Source organism: Coturnix japonica, chromosome 1 (assembly GCF_054131305.1).
Source record: "Coturnix japonica strain WE chromosome 1, WE-NBRP24, whole genome shotgun sequence".
Taxonomy (NCBI): Eukaryota; Metazoa; Chordata; class Aves; order Galliformes; family Phasianidae; genus Coturnix; species Coturnix japonica.
In genome coordinates, this window is record NC_140663.1 from 42,829,219 (window position 1) to 42,847,027 (window position 17,809).

The following is a 17,809-nucleotide window of genomic DNA, read 5'->3' on the forward strand; positions in this document are numbered from 1 at the left end:
TATATAGGCCAGATGTTATCATCATGTGAGTCATTTAAACCAGGCTAAGTGAACATATTTTCAGTTAGTCTGGAATAAAATTATGCTGCCATTTAATTGCATTGCCATACTATATGTATTTATGATAGTAATTTCATCTAAATTAAAACTGTGACCATTAAAAACTTATGCTTATAATGTTAATGCAATAACAATGTATAATGGGGGTTGCAAATATCCATCCTTGCTCCTCTTCTATTAGCTTTTTTTCAAGGATGAACATAGTCTTGTTTGTTAATGAATGAAGATTTTTTGGTCAATATTGTATAGCCATGGGGAAGTTGTCTTCTGCTCAGGGAGGAAGAAAAAAACAAAAAAAGAGAGAGATTAAAACAATTTTAAGCCTTTTTTTTGGCAGCATAGAAGGACTTCTGTTGAGAGTAATGATACATTCAGGGCCTCACACATAGTACAGAAAGCTACAGTGCTTCAGAAATTTCCATTCCAAGTAAGACCAAAGTTTTTTCTGAGTGGTAGAAAGCACTGCAATCACTTTGTTTTTTTCTGTCTGAAACAAGAATAGAATTTTGGGCACAGAGGGACATGGAGCCTCTTCTGCAGCAGAGCATGTAGAAACTGGGAGCATCTCCATGACTCAGACCACCACCAGCATCCCAGCCCCATACAACTCACCCAAAGTGCTATCACTGAAGATAAATACAAACATTTCATTTCAAGACATAACATGTAAAGAAGAGGATGACATCCAAATTTAGGACACTAAATTTTATACTCACTCATTCCTTTAGAAGTCCTGACAATTTGAGCTACTTCAGATTTTTGTTCAGGTTTTTCCTCTAACAATTACTTTTTTGCTAATTATTTTTCAAGAGGATCAGGTAGCTTCAAAACACAAGGAAGTATGTTAATGTAGAAGACTTTTCCTCTACACTGAAATCACATTCAGAACCCTCCAAGTCTCAGAAAGAGGAACTGTGCCTCCCATTGTAGATATTCAGAGCTTAGAACTAAGGAGATTTAATTCAAAGTGACATTTCAGCAACAGAAAGAAATAATTTTATAGGGCTGAAGTAGAGGTCCCATTAAGAAGGAGATTTAACATTCCTGCTGTTTCACTTGAGCTGACTTCCAACTCTTTCTTTTTTATGATCACTTGATCCTGCTTTGTGGGTTGTCACTCAACTAAGTCTCAAAACTGAGTTATTCGTAAGTCTGATGTCATTTTTGCTCTTACAGCCTCCCACCCCCCCAAAAAAAGAAATAATATGTAGCCAATTCTATGCATTGTTACTTGTTGTGAAGATAAGGTCCTATCTCTTCAAGATTCTTGTAGCAATTCACTTCATCTCTGAGTTTTGTATTTGTAAGCTACTTGCATTTTTGGCATTCTGTTTTGGCAGGTAGAGACTTGGAAAGGAAGGAAAATGAAGCAAATTTTTCTCCTTAATGATATCTTTGGAATATACATTTCTTAAAGGAGTTCTCACACATTACAGCTTTGGTGTAATATAAATGAGAAACTGCTGACTTATAAACATCAGCCTTTGTAAATAGCCTCATTTTTCAAAGATGTGTGCTCGCATTCTGGAGAAAGGAATCCTTGGAAGTATATTTTCTTCTGAAAGTTATAGAACAGTGTAGATTTTCACAACTAAGTGCCTCTTTGGGCATCAGCACTGGGTCCAGGTCTCTCAGAAGTGAGGCTGTCAATCCCAACTTGCTGGTTCTGTGAGCCTCATCACCCTGGTAATTCCAAGGGCAATTCTTGTTTCCCTCAGCACTTACAGTCACAGTAGATTTCAGAACATCATAAAGGAAAAAAGAGTTTTCTTCCTTTCAGGAGTTGGAAATTGTACATTGTTATTTTAACACAGTATGTCTATGGCAAATTGTGTCTCCATGCCTTCAGAGTTGGCTTTAAGAGATATTTCATTTCTGTCACTATGAACCTCTGGAAAGAGGACTTAGAACAGGAAAGAAGAAGCAGGAAGCATCTCTAACCACAGCAGAAGTGGCTACTTCTCACTTCCATCCTCTCTTCTGGCAAAACTACTTCTATTTTTCTACACTACTCATGTGATTTAGAAACTTTTTAGATATCTTTACAGAAACATCTATTTGAATAAGTTGCCAAAACCACCTACATAAAATGCACTCTATATAGCATCTGCTCTGTAAGATTTTTTCCTTGCAGCTCTGGGACTCCTAATGACAAGAAATCCCTAAGCTGCCTGAGCCTGCATGGCACCTATCCTTCTAAGATGCTTCTCTTCTTCAGACAAACTTTGTTCTTATTGCACAAACCTCCCTGAGTCAATTAGGGCATGAAGACTGGCCCAGCTTCAGAACCTGAACTTAGGTTGAATGTGACAGATTGTAGGCTTTTATCACAATAGCCCTATTCTATTTTCTGTCAACATGTCTTACAGAGAGGTCATTCATATGCAAGATATCAAGTGTGAGACTACAGCTGTCACAGAGATTGATTTTTAAAATGTATTGTAAAGTAATATCAAAACATAAGAAGGCAAGAAAAGTTTTCCTAACTGTGTGTGCCTCTATTGGAGAAGAGTATCTTAGGGTGAAAAAGTGCTCTTTAAATCTGCATTTGACAAAATGGAAATGCCAATTGAAAGTGCTGTAAGCATAGAACAGAACCTAAGATCAACTAAAGAGACTGGATCAATTTTAGGTACATTTGTATTTTTTCAGATTATGCTCACCTCCTTTTTTCTTTTACTTTTTAACAGTAGTAGGATAAAGTGTCCAAACTGATTAAACACCTTCCAGATCATAAGATATGTTAAATAACTGTTTGTCCTCAGCACCACCTGGCCAGTGATGAAACATCTGGCTTCATCCTTGCAGAGAAGATAATTAGGCCTGTAACAGACCCCCAGATCAAAAGGAAACAAAGCAAAACAAATTAAAACAGAAAATCGTGTATGTTTAATAATTAGTATGAGGTGAGCTAAAGGAACCTGAGTGGGATCTGAGGAGAAAAAAAAAAAAAAGAAATTAAAGGAAAAGTATGCAACTGAACAGTACTGAGAGTGAAGACTGCACCACAGAGCAAGGCAAAACCAAAATGCATGTATACTGCTTCCTCCTGTGCACCTTAGGCTGGAAAGCTGGCTATTGTGTGAAATTACACAGGAATCTAGCAGGAACCATTTCCAGAAAAAGAGCTTGGACAAGACTGCTAAGAATTTGGCTGGTTTTGCCCTACTGTTCTCTAACACTCTATCTCAGTGGGTTTTGCACATCTTCACATGTTAGCTGCTATCAAACAGTGGCATACAACAAACTCTCCTGGCTTCATGCAGACCCAGTACATTGCAGAATCCTCATGTTATTACAGATGACTTGAGCTGAAGTGACACCAATTAAGCAATAATGCCTGAAAGCCACAGGAAGGTTGTGTGGGCCCTGAAGAGAAAGGTCAACAACATGGACTACAAATTCAGCTGCATCCTACCTGCTCTTTTGAGAGTTAGCTTTACCCCTAGGCAACACAGTGGAGAACTGGCACTTGTCCTTGGGTCAAGGGTGTCTCCCTGGCACTCTTCTGTGTCATCATATAGATGTGTCCAGCAAGGCCTAAGCACTCTGGTTTGTTTTGGAGAACACAAGCATTTCTGGGCTTAAAAAGCACCTGTTAATCCAGTCAACTAAAACAGGCTTTTTGTGATACTGAAGCAGTTAGTCTACTGCACAGAATGACCTGATGTCATTAAATCTTTATTGATGAATATTTTGCTGTGATTAAACTGTTATAGTTACAGAAAATTACAATATCTAGGCTTTTTGGAGGCACCCCGTCACATGGAAAGCAAATTTTATCCAGGTAAATTAGCAGTGGATGCTGGCGTTGCTCTTGTTTCAGGCATTTACTAACAAGTTTCTCTGTAATGAAGTTAATCAGTAAGCGATATAACCTCTGGCCTGTGTCACTCCTTTGTGAGTCTTAAAGAAAGTTCTGACTGTAAAGAAAGCAACGGGTTATAGACAAAGCAGAAACCTCAAGGGAAAAAGAAAAGCAGAGAAAGAAGGAAAGAAGGACTGGGTGATGTTAAGGACAGTATTTTGCTTCAAGATATGGTCTGACTGAAGACTGACTGAGGTAGGATATTGCTATGCTCTTGCTTAGGTGTGTGTGTGATCTGAACTTCTGTTCTTGGCTGAAACTGTAGGGTGCTATAAGGTTGTTTAACCCAAGCGATCTGAATGTTCTGAAAAGCATTTGTTTGTAATCATACCAGGATTTCATTAACGGCTGTCCTAACATTTCCAATTACTTAATTCTGAAGCTTGTGCTGATTTCCTTAAGTTCCATTGTGAATATCTGTGTGCCAAAGGTTCATATTGAAAACCTTCTCATATTTCTGACTCTTCATTAGCTTTGTATTAATGGAATAATAGCATTTTACCTTAATATGTGACATCACTGTAATTTCTGTTAATATTCTTAATCAATCTGTGTTATTCTCAAATCTTGAAACTCACTTTAAAACTACTAGTTGAAAACAATTTCTTTAGTTCCTTCAAGGGAAATTCCTTTTCACTTAAGCAAGTGAATGTTTTGATTTGTATGCAAAATACTCGGTGTAGACTTTGAAGAAACAAACTCAAAGCTCTCCCATGTGTTTCAGTTGCAAACAGTGCTGTGGAAAAATATGTGCAAAATTCTGACTACATCCATATAAATGTTTCACTTTGTAAGCTTTCCTGGCTTTTGTAAAATACTTTCATTGAAAGTCATTTATTTGCAAAAGATAACCTAAAAGGTCAACAACTGTATGTAACACCACATTTATGTGCAATTAAATAGTTTTAAAAATTGTAAAAAGTCGTATTTCAGAAGGAAAAGCAGATGTTTCAAAATTGCTCAGACTAAGCAAATAAGGATGACCATATTCCTGTGAGTCCATTCCTGACTTCACTTTCACTGCTTTTTACTAATCAGCTCCAGTGATTTCAGTGGCTGGCTCACGCTTCACAGTGGCACGAGACCAGCTCATCGCAGACTTATTTCTTCTATTGTCTTGATAAAAGTATATGTGCATTCTGGTTAGCAAGATAAGATTAGGTGGTTGTTGCTTTTTTGTGATAAGAAACTACTTGTTTTAGACTCGCATGTACTTTGCAAAGCATAATTCTCAAAGTTGCTGTGATTTGAAATAGTCACGCAAGACAGAGCAGCGCACTGTATGCTTCTGAGAGCAGAATCTCTGCAGCCTTAGTGAGAAGCTCCATGCAGGCTGCTGGCTGGGAACACTGCTTGGACCACATGGTTTGGTTCAGGCCAAAGAAATTCTTCATCCTGGTAACTTCAAAGCAATTGGTTTCTGTTTCAACATTCTCCTTTTTAAAGAAAATATAAGAAGGCGTTTCATTTTTAAATTGTCTTTATGCAAGACCTCTACATTTTTAAACAACTTTTTAAACAAACGTTTCTAGGAGAAATGTTAAATAGCTAATTATTGTCTTGCAATGTTTAATTCAAGACTTGTTGACAATTTTGTGGAATAATAATCATTCAACAGCAAATGTTGATCTGCTTTGGGTAAAACATCTCAGTACAAGTCTGCTGATTTCTAAGGATGAAATAGAAGTACCCACCAAAGCTCTTCAAACTAGGCAAATCAGGTCAACTTAATATTAATAAAGCCTTAAGCTGAAGCAGGAAAGCCTACACTGTAACTAAATACCCTTAAAAATCACTTCAGTCTCCATCAGTGAACCATCTGCATACGTCCAGAATTTTAACTGCAAACTAGTTAACAGAAAACAAGATTGTGTTCTCTTGGTCTCTCTTGACCCTGTTCTCCCTTTTTCATTCCACTGTTCTAACCATGGATAAAATTTAGCTGAGCATTTTCAACTCTCTTTAGTATTTCACATTGTAGACTGATGTTTTTTGTGTCCTTCAGTAGTAGAATGCAATTAATAATTATGGAGATCTCTGTAAACATCTGTAATGCAAAAGTTACTTTAAATAAACGCTCAGTGTATGTTGTCTCAGCATATGCTGCAGTTCTTTTGCAGCCCTGAGTTTTGAATAAACCCAGAGATGAATTTCTGCTGTGGAGGGAATGTTGCCTTCCAAGCGGTTCAAGAGACTGATAAAGAGCTTTCGTGGAATTTCCTGTGGATGGCATAAAGATAAAAATCAACAGTTTCTTTGTTTTCATTTTGGGATCTTCCACTTTCCTTTAGGAAACTTAGTCAACAAAATAATTCCTAACTAGCAAACAACAGCTTAGGTTTCCATGGTGAACAGATTCCTTTCCAAAGAGACTGAACAATTTGTATAATGATTGTACATCTTGCCATTAAATTAACACTGCTTTTGTGCATAATGTATTTTGAGCAATCTCAAAGGGCAGCATTCTCAACAAGCTGGAAATAAAATCAAAGAAAGACCACCTACTCATTAAACCTTTAGCTGTGAGGCCTTTCCTTGTATTAGAATTTCATACTGGACAGCAAAGCTCAGCGTTAAATCACTGCTGTTTTCGTCTGTCCCACCTTCTGTCACCACTGCAGCTGACCGGTATCATTGCAGTGACAGCTTAGTTTTGACACACAAAGCTTTGACTTCATCTCCAGGCTCTTCTACAGAAGATGTCAATGCTTTCTCTCAGGTCTCTAGATGTCTAAATGTTATTTATTTAAAAGGTATAAACTTGGGTTCTGTTCTGCTACACACTAGTGTAGTATGTAGGTCTTGGCATTTTCTGGAAGAACAAAATGCAACAATAACCAAACTAACTGTTAACAGTAAGTAGCACCATCACTCTCTTTTAGGCTTGTGTGTTGTTTTTCCAGGCTTGTGTCCTACTGTTTATTCTTGAACTTGAACGTCCACATTTGCTATTGGCAAAGATGTGCTGTGGAAAATGCAGTATTCAGCCAAATCCAAACTAGTTGTATCACTTTTGTAGCTCAGTGAAGCAGCAGGGGCAGAAGCCTGCACAACAAGTGTGGGACCTTGAAAGGGAAAAGTAGTTGAAAAGCAAAGATTAGTTTCTGTCATTAACCAATGACAGACAAAGGAGAGGGAAAAATCTCCTGCTACAGATTTTTCTTCCTAGCTGTCATTAGAAGAATGCTCTTTATTTGCTATTAGCATTTCTTCATTGTTTCTGATTCCTCAGAAGTGAAGGAGACTTTCCAGGAATTGATTTTGTCAAAATGAAGCTTTTTTGAGTGCTTTAGGAGCATAGTTAAATCATGGTCACCAACAAACTTTTATCTATGATTTCCTCATAAATTCTGCTGTTGACTTCAATAAGAATGGGACTGGGTTTCTCTCCAGTAACACACACTATTTTTATTGAATTACCTTCTTGGAATTAATGGAGCAGCAATGTCAGTGTTTTCATGAAGTAGCAAGACATGACTTTCCAACAGGAAGTGTAGAATGGTTTGCAAATAACTTTTTAATCAGCCTTTTCATCTGATTGACGTGGGCTTCCTTTCACTTATATAATCTACTACCTGTTAGATGTAATTCCACTTGCGTTACTGCAAAAAATGAGGTCTAAGTTGTTGGTATTTTGAACCTGTAATTCAATGAACAAAGTAAGGTAGCCTCCAGGTACTTTGCTGATACCAACTTTACAAACCACTTTTACAGGAAATTATGCCATTCTTTGTCATATCTCATTCACCATTATCAATTATTATTGGCTCAAAGGTGAGTAGTGCAGGCTAGGGAGGTGTGTCTGTGAGAAGTGGGCTAATGCTTTAAGTCCTACAGCCTTGTAGGGACTGGGGACTGGGCTGTAGGGGCTGGCTGGGCAACCACTGGAGGCTGGCTGCTGGGAAGGTCCCATTATGACACTTAGATCAGGAATATCTTCCCTACTTCTTCCTTGCAGTCTCACCACCCCTTTCAGACTTTTCTTGAAAGTGTATTTCACATACTTAGTCGCATAATTAAGTCCCTCCCTTGTCTTTCCCCAACACAGCTTTCCCATCACACTGTATTCATTCAAAATTATGTAGAAATTAGCAGTGTTTTGTGTCTTGATCCAGCTTTCATTGATACCATAGGATTTTTAACTTTTACTTGGATTTCTTTTATTCTACTGTGAATCAACTCAGGTTACTGATTTCTTTATGGTATGGATTATTCTTTCTTTTATATTATTATTATATATTTATATATATTTATATTTTTTTCTTTATATTATTAGCTACACAGTACCTTTCATTTTTTTAATGTGAATGGCAGTGTGTGACATTCCACCACTAATAAAGGAATATCTGAGAGTGGCTGATTTGAAAACATCTTGCAAGATATGCACACAGACCATGCAGACCTTGTGATTATGCCATTTTGTTTTTGAGATGGATGTCTTAAGAAGTGGAAACTTCTCTCATAACTGTCTTTCCACAGTAGTAATAATTGGTGCTTTGGGTTTCTTCTTTGTTTGTTTATCATTTTCCAGGTATCCTTTCAGAGCCAATGAGTTCTCCAGTGCAAGAGGCAGATGTTTCACCTTACACACAGTACAACAGTGTGCCATTTCCCCAAGTTCAGCCTCAAATTTCATCACCACCTTATTACTCCAACCTGGGCTTCTACCCTCCACAGCATGAGGAATGGTATTCCCCAGGGATGTACGAGCTCAGGAGAATACCCTCAGAGACCTTTTTCACAAGAGAGACAGAGATAATGGATATCCCTGCAGCCAAAAAGCCTAGACTGGGCCACTCCACAGGAAGAATGAAAGGAGAAGAGCTCTGTGTGGTCTGTGGTGACAAAGCCTCTGGGTACCACTACAATGCTCTCACTTGTGAAGGATGCAAAGGTAAGATTAAATCAGTTACAGAACACTACTTGACTGTTAAACATAGCAGTGTCAGCTTTTGATTTTTTTTTTCTTTATATTTTTTTGTCCAAGTCATTAAGTATTGTAGAAATTTAAATTTGGATTTGATATATATTATTCTGGATTTTCCCCAAGACAAACTGTCATTGTCTTCTACCTATGAATCCATTTTCCCATGAATATAGAGCACAGTTAACCAACCTATAACTCTTGAGCCATCATCAGGCTTCATTAAGCTGAAGACCAGCTTCCATACAGTGCCTGTCAGCCTGGCTTTGCCCAGTGGCTACTGTAAAGAGCCAAACCTATGGACACCCCTTAGAATCTATCTCTGTTCTTGGCTGCCCTAGAAATCAGCTGTGACTTGAGTCCATATGTAGGGCATATTGAAAGGAAGTGAAAGCTGTCAGCCCCCATCTCCAAACTGTTCCCAAAGAAGCCCCTTCCTTCAGCTCCCAGTGTATAAGCTGTGTGTCTTTAGGCTTGTGAAATGAATGAACTTTTCTAATTTCAGGTGTGTTTCTATAAACAGCCTCTATCCCTGGAAAGGGAGCTTTTTCAGGTTGCGTCTGCAGCCTAACATCTTACTTCCTAGGGGAACATTATTCACAAATCTGTCAGTATAAAGGGAATATAGAAAATCACTACCATTATTGAAGACATTATTGCCAGATATTTTAGCAGAGGGAACAAAAGATATACTAATGGAACAGATATTGTCCATTAGAATGGTTACTCTGTGATGAGGCCAAGGTGCAAGGTATTTTGTGAATAAATGTTTAATTAATGTTCCTGTTCCATGGACAAAGGCTACAGTATAAATATGGATACTAATCTTAATGTGGAGCTCAGTATCATTGAGGGTGGATTTTGAAGTACTTTTAGATTGTGCTCTACCTCTTACAGATTCATTTCTGAGGGCAAAACAGTGGTCCAAAGCTGCAAACATAAATGCAATTAAAGATCATACAGTTTATCTGAATAATTCCAATAAATGAGAGATTGGTTTATTTCTGCTTCCTGAGCGAGTAGTCTCAAAGTACAAATAAAATAAATAACTTACACTAATGTTGTCTTTATAAACCTAACTTATATTCAGTTTTTGTGTAAAGATTCCAAGTCATGATACATTCATTTTGTTAGCTAGCTGTTCCTAATGTTTACTATTTCAGTTATGAAATGACTTAATATATTTTTCAAAGATTTATAATTACAAACTCTGGAGTGTTTAAAACATGTCTTTAAAGAGTTAGTTAAATCCATCAGGTAGAATCACAGGCAATATGTGTTCATTTCTCTACTGATTCAGTTTGAATCATTCTGCCAAATTATAATTATACTGCTTTATTGGGATAATTTATTTTATGTTTTCCCTCTATTTCATGACTGCAACATCAATTAGGAGCAATATTACCCTTGATCAAACATAGTAAAAGTTGAATTATTTAAAGATGATGCATTCAATTTCTACAATAAAACTTGAGAGGCCGTTAAAATAACAGCTGATTCAGGAAAAAGATGTGCTGAGGACAGTAATTCTCTTTTACAACATGAAGAGGATATAGTCTTTTCTAGACCTCTGATCATCCATCTGTATCTGTGGAATTTTTCACATTGCTATCTATCACCTAAAGACACATTGACCAAAACTGGGCTCGGTAAGACAGTTGCACTCTTATCAGGGTAGTAGGATTACTTCACACATCTCATATCTGAGCATGGGATTAGCTCTTCTTTTCAGTGACAAGACTGTTAATTCATGCTCACTGAGTGTTCTGAATAATACACAGATCTCTTTCTGCAGTCCTGGTTCTTGCCCTGCAGTGCCCCTGCTCCAATGATGCTGTAGAGATTCCGATTCAACGTTGGACACTTAACACATATTTATATGGGATTCAGTTCTCTGTGACGAATGTGTGATTTTTTTTTTTACCATTATTACTTTATTGGATAGTGCATTCAGCAACATTCTTCATTCTTCTTTCTTGAGTAGAACAATATTAAGATTTTATTTATCATCCCTCATGAGAATAGCAATCTAAAGACATGGATAAATTATACATTCCTATATGGTTTTTTTTCAATACATGAACATCCATTTAAAAAGTGTTAATTACTTAATTAATATTTTACATATTATAAAAAAGCAGATAAAACATTTGATCTCATAGGATAGTTGCCTCTAGTACTACAAAAATAGGAATTAAATAAGAGGATTTCTTGAGGTGTCTCTTACCTCTAACACATCAGTTTTGAAGATACTGCCTTGCTCTACAATAACACCAGCATCACAATTGTCATCCATAAAGGATAAGGCAGTCCACAGGCAACATTCCATTATAAGGACCATTGTATCACGCTTTAAAGCCTACTCCTCTAGAGGCCATTTCCAAGATAATCTTTTCAGGCAGACATCAAAGCTCCTAAAGGCATTTTTAAAACAGCCAATAGTTTATAATTACACATCTTTTTAAAAAAAAATACGCTAAGCCATTTCATAAATAAGATAATAAACCCTAGGAACAGCTTAATCTGCAGAGTGGTACAGAGCTTTGAAGTCCATTCTGCGATGCTGCAGAACAAGTGTGATGAAGTATTGTGTTTGTTCAGTGAGGCTATTGAGCATGTTTGCAGGGAGAAAAGCTGGTTGTGAATTCCCCTTACATAGAATGATACAAGTTTTGGCACTCTTCAATGCAATGCTGTCAATGCTTAATGATTCTTATACCAGACTGAGCATACTTCCTGTGAAATGAAGTGCTACTTTAATCTTCTCCTCAGATGCACATCCACCATGTGGGCATGGTTGGAGGGAGTGCCACAGCATGGTAGTCTGATAGAGCTGAGTCGTGCTTCATTAGCAACTGTGAACTTCAAAATCTTTTAGACTGAGATTCTCGGAACAATTAGACACCAGGATTGCAAACTGAGATACTCATAAAGCTTTCATCTATGTTTTTAGCAGCTCTCTTCCTTCAGTGTTTTGTAATTTACTCAGGAAAAATTAGGATATGTAACACTGGAGCAACTTTAGCCATAATTAATTATATTCATCACTTGCTGAGAGAACAAAGCAAAATCAACATTTCCAGCCAACGTGAGATTTCTGTAATTTGTTAAGGTCAGATCAAAGTTAGACTGTGCCAAAAAAGCCTTCAACTTTTGGGGGCTGCCCCTTCATTATTCTAAAAGCAGCCATTGCTCCATGTTTTCTGTAAAAAGACATCTGGTATAGGAGATTGTGCATAAAATACTTCAAGCAATATAAGTTTATTTGCAATTATTAGTGAAGACAATGCATTAAAAAATTACTTGAACCAAAATGTTTATTGCAAAATCAGTTGTGAAGCCTATTTGACAAGAAAATGATTCAAGAGTCACTTCATGATAAAAATGTAATGAGAATGGGAGTAAAACTACTTTTTGTAATTAATAAAAGAAGTATTTAATTTCTTTTTCCACATGATTTTGCTTTTCCAAAAACTTTCTTTTAAGAGTAAATATTTGAGTCCTATTCACTTCTACCTTTTTGCATCCCTATTTTTGGATCCTTTCACATTCTTTCATATTCTTTAAACATTCATTTGCTTAGGCTCTTTTCCTTTGCTCCCTCAAGAGAAAGCAAACTAGCAGAGACCGTGAGTGAAAAATTGGACATAAAATGTCATAAATATTTGAACAGAGCTTTTTAATATTTACTACTAATTAATACTTATCACAAATTACAGGATTTAAATTTAACAAATAGTTGCATTTAACTGACACCGAGAACCAACAGCTTAAATCCAGGCCTTTCTCTTCCTTCCCCGAGAATTAAATGGTAATGTATTAAACACAGTGCAAATAATGAATAAAAATAATACCCAGGGCTGCAGAAGGTTCTAAGCAATCTGCATTTCAAAAGAGACTGATGCCAGTCAAATATATTTATCTGAAAAGAAGCCAACAATGAAAGCTATTTCAAGCAGGAAATACAGCAGATTTAGAGAAATGCTGGATTTTTTAGTGTCCAGAATAGTTTTACTCAAAGCTACATACTGGTGCTTCGAAGGGATGACACAGCTACAGAAACTTGAACCACAATTGGGAAATCATCATCTGACAATGGCAAAATCCCTATGTCAAGGATAATATGTTGCCTTGCTCAGATTCAGCAACATATTATCCTACCTCCACACATTCTGTAAACACACAGACAAGTCTTTCAATGGACAAAAATTCAGAATTACATCTAAATTTGCCCTGCAATTTGAGTGTGGGAGACTGGATCTTATTTGATGCCTCTGGTATTGCATGAAAGTGCCAGGCTGGAAAACAATGGAATCTTTATTGTGCTGGCCAGGGGCAAGAAGCAAGCAAAAGTTCTTTGGATAGTTCTGCTTACTGTAAATTTATGCAGAGCTCTAGTTTCAGTTGCACTATAAATCAGTGATGTATCAGGAGAAGCTCCCAGAAAGCTACCTCAAAAGCCTGCTCTCTGGTGAGGAGGAGAACCAACCTGCCCTAGAGGGGCAGGGAGTTAATTCCCTCTGCAGTTGATGCTGAATAGTCTCAGCCATATGAGGAATAACTTCCAAAGATTGTGATGGTGCAGTGAGTCACACTAAAAATTCAGGAAATGTTTAAGTCATGATTGGCTGCAAAGACTCTGATGTTTTTGTGATGACTCTTTTATTGTAAAAAATTTCACATCTTGAGCACTGCACATTTTCCCAACAGTTCCTCTCACAAAGCTGTGCTAGACAGCAACAAGTAGTAGATTTCTACAGATTGAATCAAGTCCTTGTAGACTTCTGGGATGAATTCAGGTTTTCAGAAACTGCTGTGCAACTTTTGTGTGAATCCAGTGATGTAATCAATTCAACTGCTTGTGTAGTTGAAATCAGGTAAGTGTTTAGCCGTCAGAGGGACAGTGTTTAGGGAAAGGGACTGAGTACCTTGTTAACAGGTGAAGAGGCCTCACATACAATAGGAAGATATGATACAGCTTCTTTATTAGACCTGGAATGTGCAAGTAGACCAGTATGTGAAGCTTCTGCAGCTTCCAGGAGTTGGGGGAATATAACCAGTTATTCATCTCTCTTCCTGTGCATCCTGTACATCAAGAGACTTAACAGGCTGATACTTTTTTCACCACTATGTATGCTATTGCTCCTACAGCAGGTGCTCAGCCTGCTCCTGGCAGGTTTCAGATTTGGGTGTGAATTTTCTCAAGGTCAGCAGTTTCAGGGCCTTTCTTGGGGTAAATTTCTAATGTGGATGCCTGATTTAACACTCTCATTTATTAAATTACACAAGTTTGATACTATTCTCATTGCGAACAACAAGAATTTAATCACACAGGAGCCAAACAAGACCTGCAGTACAGCAGAACTGGTGTTATTTAGAAAACCCATATGGAGGTGCTTTTCATCTTTGTTATTTGCTGCTTTGAGTGTTTCCTTTGATCTATGTTACCATTGTGTTGTGCAGGGTTCTTCAGAAGAAGCATCACAAAAAACGCAGTGTACAAGTGTAAAAATGGAGGCAACTGTGAGATGGACATGTACATGAGGAGAAAGTGCCAAGAGTGCCGTCTAAGGAAATGCAAGCAAATGGGCATGTTGGCTGAATGTATGTATACAGGTATTTGCATCATACAGTCAGAGTGAGTGGAGAACACACCAGATACTGTATTGGTTTATTTGAGCTGGTCTTAATAATAAATTTATAAAAGATACAGTCTGGAGGGTGGAAAGTGCAATAAAGATGATGCTGTAACTGTGCATCAAATCCTGTTGAGAAAGGCAAGCACTTTTGTAAGGAACAGGATTTTGTGGTCGGGGCACAGAGGTGCAAATGCTGAAAGTCCTGGTGATTCCTCTTGTTGCTCTTTCTGATCCTCTCCTTTTCCAGTTCTTGATAACCAAGTCCAAATGCTGGCATTCAAACAACGCCGTTTTTCAGAAAAGAGGGAGGCTGCCATGAGCAGGCAGTTTCTGCGGGCTTGCCAAGTGTACGTTCCCAGACCCCACCCAGCAATCAGGTTAAGACTGCTAAGGGCTGGCCCTTTTTTATAGTCTCATTTGCTTTTTGAGTGGCACTATGGATTTTCTTGCCCTCATGTAGATACATAGTTAGGACTGGCTCCAGAGATGAAGCAGATGAACTTATTAATAATGCTTCATTTAAAGAGAATACTCTGTTCAGGCTGACAGCTTATAAAACATGGGCCAACTTAGAACAGAGATAATGGAGTGCAACCTTAAGCATAGATAGAGCATTTCCAGTAAAATATCTTTCCAAGCTAGCTCCTGAATATAGACTGTAAATATCTGCTATTCTGCCTTCTATGAACAGGGCAACAATTTATTTTTCTTGACAGCTCCAATCATTTTAGCATACACATATGTGTGAAACCAATTTAGGTTCATACAGGAAATTAATCTACTTGGAATTTTTAATATACTTCCATCCCTCAATCTGATCAGAAGATGCTATATTAACTGTTGGTTTTGTGAGAAACAATAAGCTCCATCAGTGTTTGGAATGCATTGCCAGCACAGTGTAATTAATCTTCCATCCTGCAAATTGAACAAGCTACAGAGATTCTGTGATATGGCATATTCTTGTGCAATATGTAAATATATGAACAGACACCACCACTGTGATGACAGCACTCAATGGGTCCCTCCATGTCAAAGGGAAATGACTCCCCTGTGGTGCTGATCCCAGATCTATTGTTCCAACATTTGTAGGGTTTAAAATAGCCTGAGTGACTCAGTAGAAAAACAAGCCATCTCTGAAAAAAAAAATAGGTCACCGTAAATAATACTGACTGGGCACACATGAAAGTTTTAAGCTGGCTGATCATTTTCACAAATTGGCACATGTGAAATAAAAGCTAGTGAGTGGCACTGCCATTTGACTCTGTCTCTGCAATGGAAACACTGGGTATCTTGTGTCGCTCATGACTTAAACATAAGCATGCGCTGCAATAAGGATGTCTTGCAAGGTACTATTTAATGGCTTTTAAGTAGGAGTGTGCTGTATAATTGCTTTTAGTTCAAGGCAATCCAGAACAGTAAAACATGAAGCTTCTAGGAGTACAGAGCATTTAGTTGAAAAAAAGTGACTAGGAAATAAAAGGCAACCTTGAACTTTGTTTCATTTACTCATTTTGTGGGATTGTAATTACAAGCACTGTGGATTCCTTTTTTCCAGTGAATAAGGAGGTAAAGTCTTATAAACATTTATGGCATGGCTACTCAATAATCCTGCTCCTGCCCTTTATACATGAAAGATCAAAACTGCTCACCATCAGTTTCAGTTGCTTCCTGTGGTTTTGTTACAAACTACACGTTTCCTGTATGAAATGTCTACCTAGGGAAGACCCAGATTATGCTACTCTTCCTAGAATTTAATTACCATTCAATAACCACTGAAAGCCAGCTAGCTCTTAGATAAAAAGTAAAGTCCTGTCTTGCTTGAGTTTTCCAATTAACTTAGCTGGAGCTAGAATAATATGTCAGTGACAGGAAACTTAGGAAAATCTAGTCTTAATTGCTTAAGACAAAACCACATTTTCCTTAGGAAGGCAGCAGGCTAGATACTAAGCTGGTGGAAAATGATGCAAGCCCATTAGCACTGCCAAAGAATGTACCAAATATTACCATTTAGAAAAAGAAATCTATGATGCTGTGCAGCAGCATAAATTACATGGCTCAATACCAACTATTATCTCCATCATTCCTATTCCCACCTTTCAAGGTATTGTTTGCAGGTCTTATTTTAGTCATGTAAATTTCCTCTTCTCTCAGCAGTTCAGGTGGGTTATTTTATATAGCGCTTAAACAGGAAATTAAAAACATTCACAACGAAATTCACTGTTTTCATGGTATCTTCCTCTGCCATCATATACTCCCTGAATGAGTTCGTTTTCAAAGGTGAAGAATGGGAAGGATGCTTGAATAAAAATCCTGTGGTGATAGGTTTATTTTTAGATGAGTACTTAACTATTTACTTTCTCATCTGCGCTTTTTGTCCGTCTTCCACTGGTTGCTTAGGGTACATACTGTCCCTTTCTTTTGTTACACAAGCAAGTTGTTAGTTTCTATGGCATCCGTATAGGGATGCTCCCTGGTTCGAAGGGCTGAAATGTGGTCCAAAATGAAATATACCAATGCAATTATACTTTCATTGGAGCAAATGAAACCCTAGAGTAAAACTACGGTTTTATCCAGTCTTCTAAGACAAAGAAATGCAAACTGTCAAGAGCAACTGGGTAACATTTTAAATTAATACATTTTTTTCAGTTGTATTTGCCAACCTCAGTTACTTCTGGGCCTAAATTTTCAGCTGTTGGTCTATCTGTATGCTGACACAAACGGCTGAAGCCTGGGAGTCCTCTTCTAAAAGAACTTCACAAAAAAGCTGCACTCCAGCCATAACATGGCTTAAAGATTATTGAAAAAAATCCACTGTCCTTTGGGTAAGAACAGCTGCACCTTGATTACTGTTTTGGATCAAATAAGACAGTCTTCTAATCGCCCTCATTTACTGTGCATTGGTTTGCATCCTAGAGTATAATAAAGGGTTTTTTTTCAGATGAAGCTGAACTAAAGACACACTCCAGCACAGACCCATCACACTCTGTCTGTAAGACCATTTTAGAGGTGATCCAAAGCAATCCCCTTGATATGCACACTGTGCAGATGCTGGGCACCAACTGGTGGGGTGCACCAACTGTTTTCCTCTGCAGATCGGCTCCTATTGGGCTGGGTTACTCATTGGTATATGCTTGTCTGTCTCATTAGATTCATTAGATTGTATTATGTGTTCCAGGTCTGTTAACAGAAATACAATGCAAGTCAAAAAGGCTACGGAAAAATGTGAAACAGCTCCCAGATCAGACAGTCAATGAAGATAATGAAGGCCACGACATGAAACAAGTGACATCTACAACTAAAATGTATAGGGTAATAAAA

At 37.6% G+C, this 17,809-nt stretch overlaps 1 protein-coding gene across 6 annotated transcripts in view; it reads left to right on the forward strand.

Annotated features, from left to right (window-relative positions):
- The window catches only part of NR1H4 (nuclear receptor subfamily 1 group H member 4), a 38,321-nt gene that overhangs the window by 6,320 nt on the left and 14,192 nt on the right, over nucleotides 1–17,809 (forward strand). For 2 of the 6 annotated variants that reach the window (XR_014943115.1, XM_015859069.3), the window contains exons 3-5: nucleotides 8,460–8,822; nucleotides 14,316–14,468; nucleotides 17,667–17,800. Coding sequence is in view for 5 of the 6 variants with exons in the window: in XM_015859069.3 (XP_015714555.1) it covers nucleotides 8,460–8,822; nucleotides 14,316–14,468; nucleotides 17,667–17,800 (650 nt within the window). In the remaining variant the exon portion in view is untranslated. Of the gene's footprint in view, nucleotides 1–3,964; nucleotides 4,124–8,459; nucleotides 8,823–13,594; nucleotides 13,730–14,315; nucleotides 14,469–17,666; nucleotides 17,801–17,809 lie in introns of those variants that run through there. The other 4 variants (XM_015859091.3, XM_015859085.3, XM_015859077.3 and 1 more) reach the window with 4 other exon arrangements.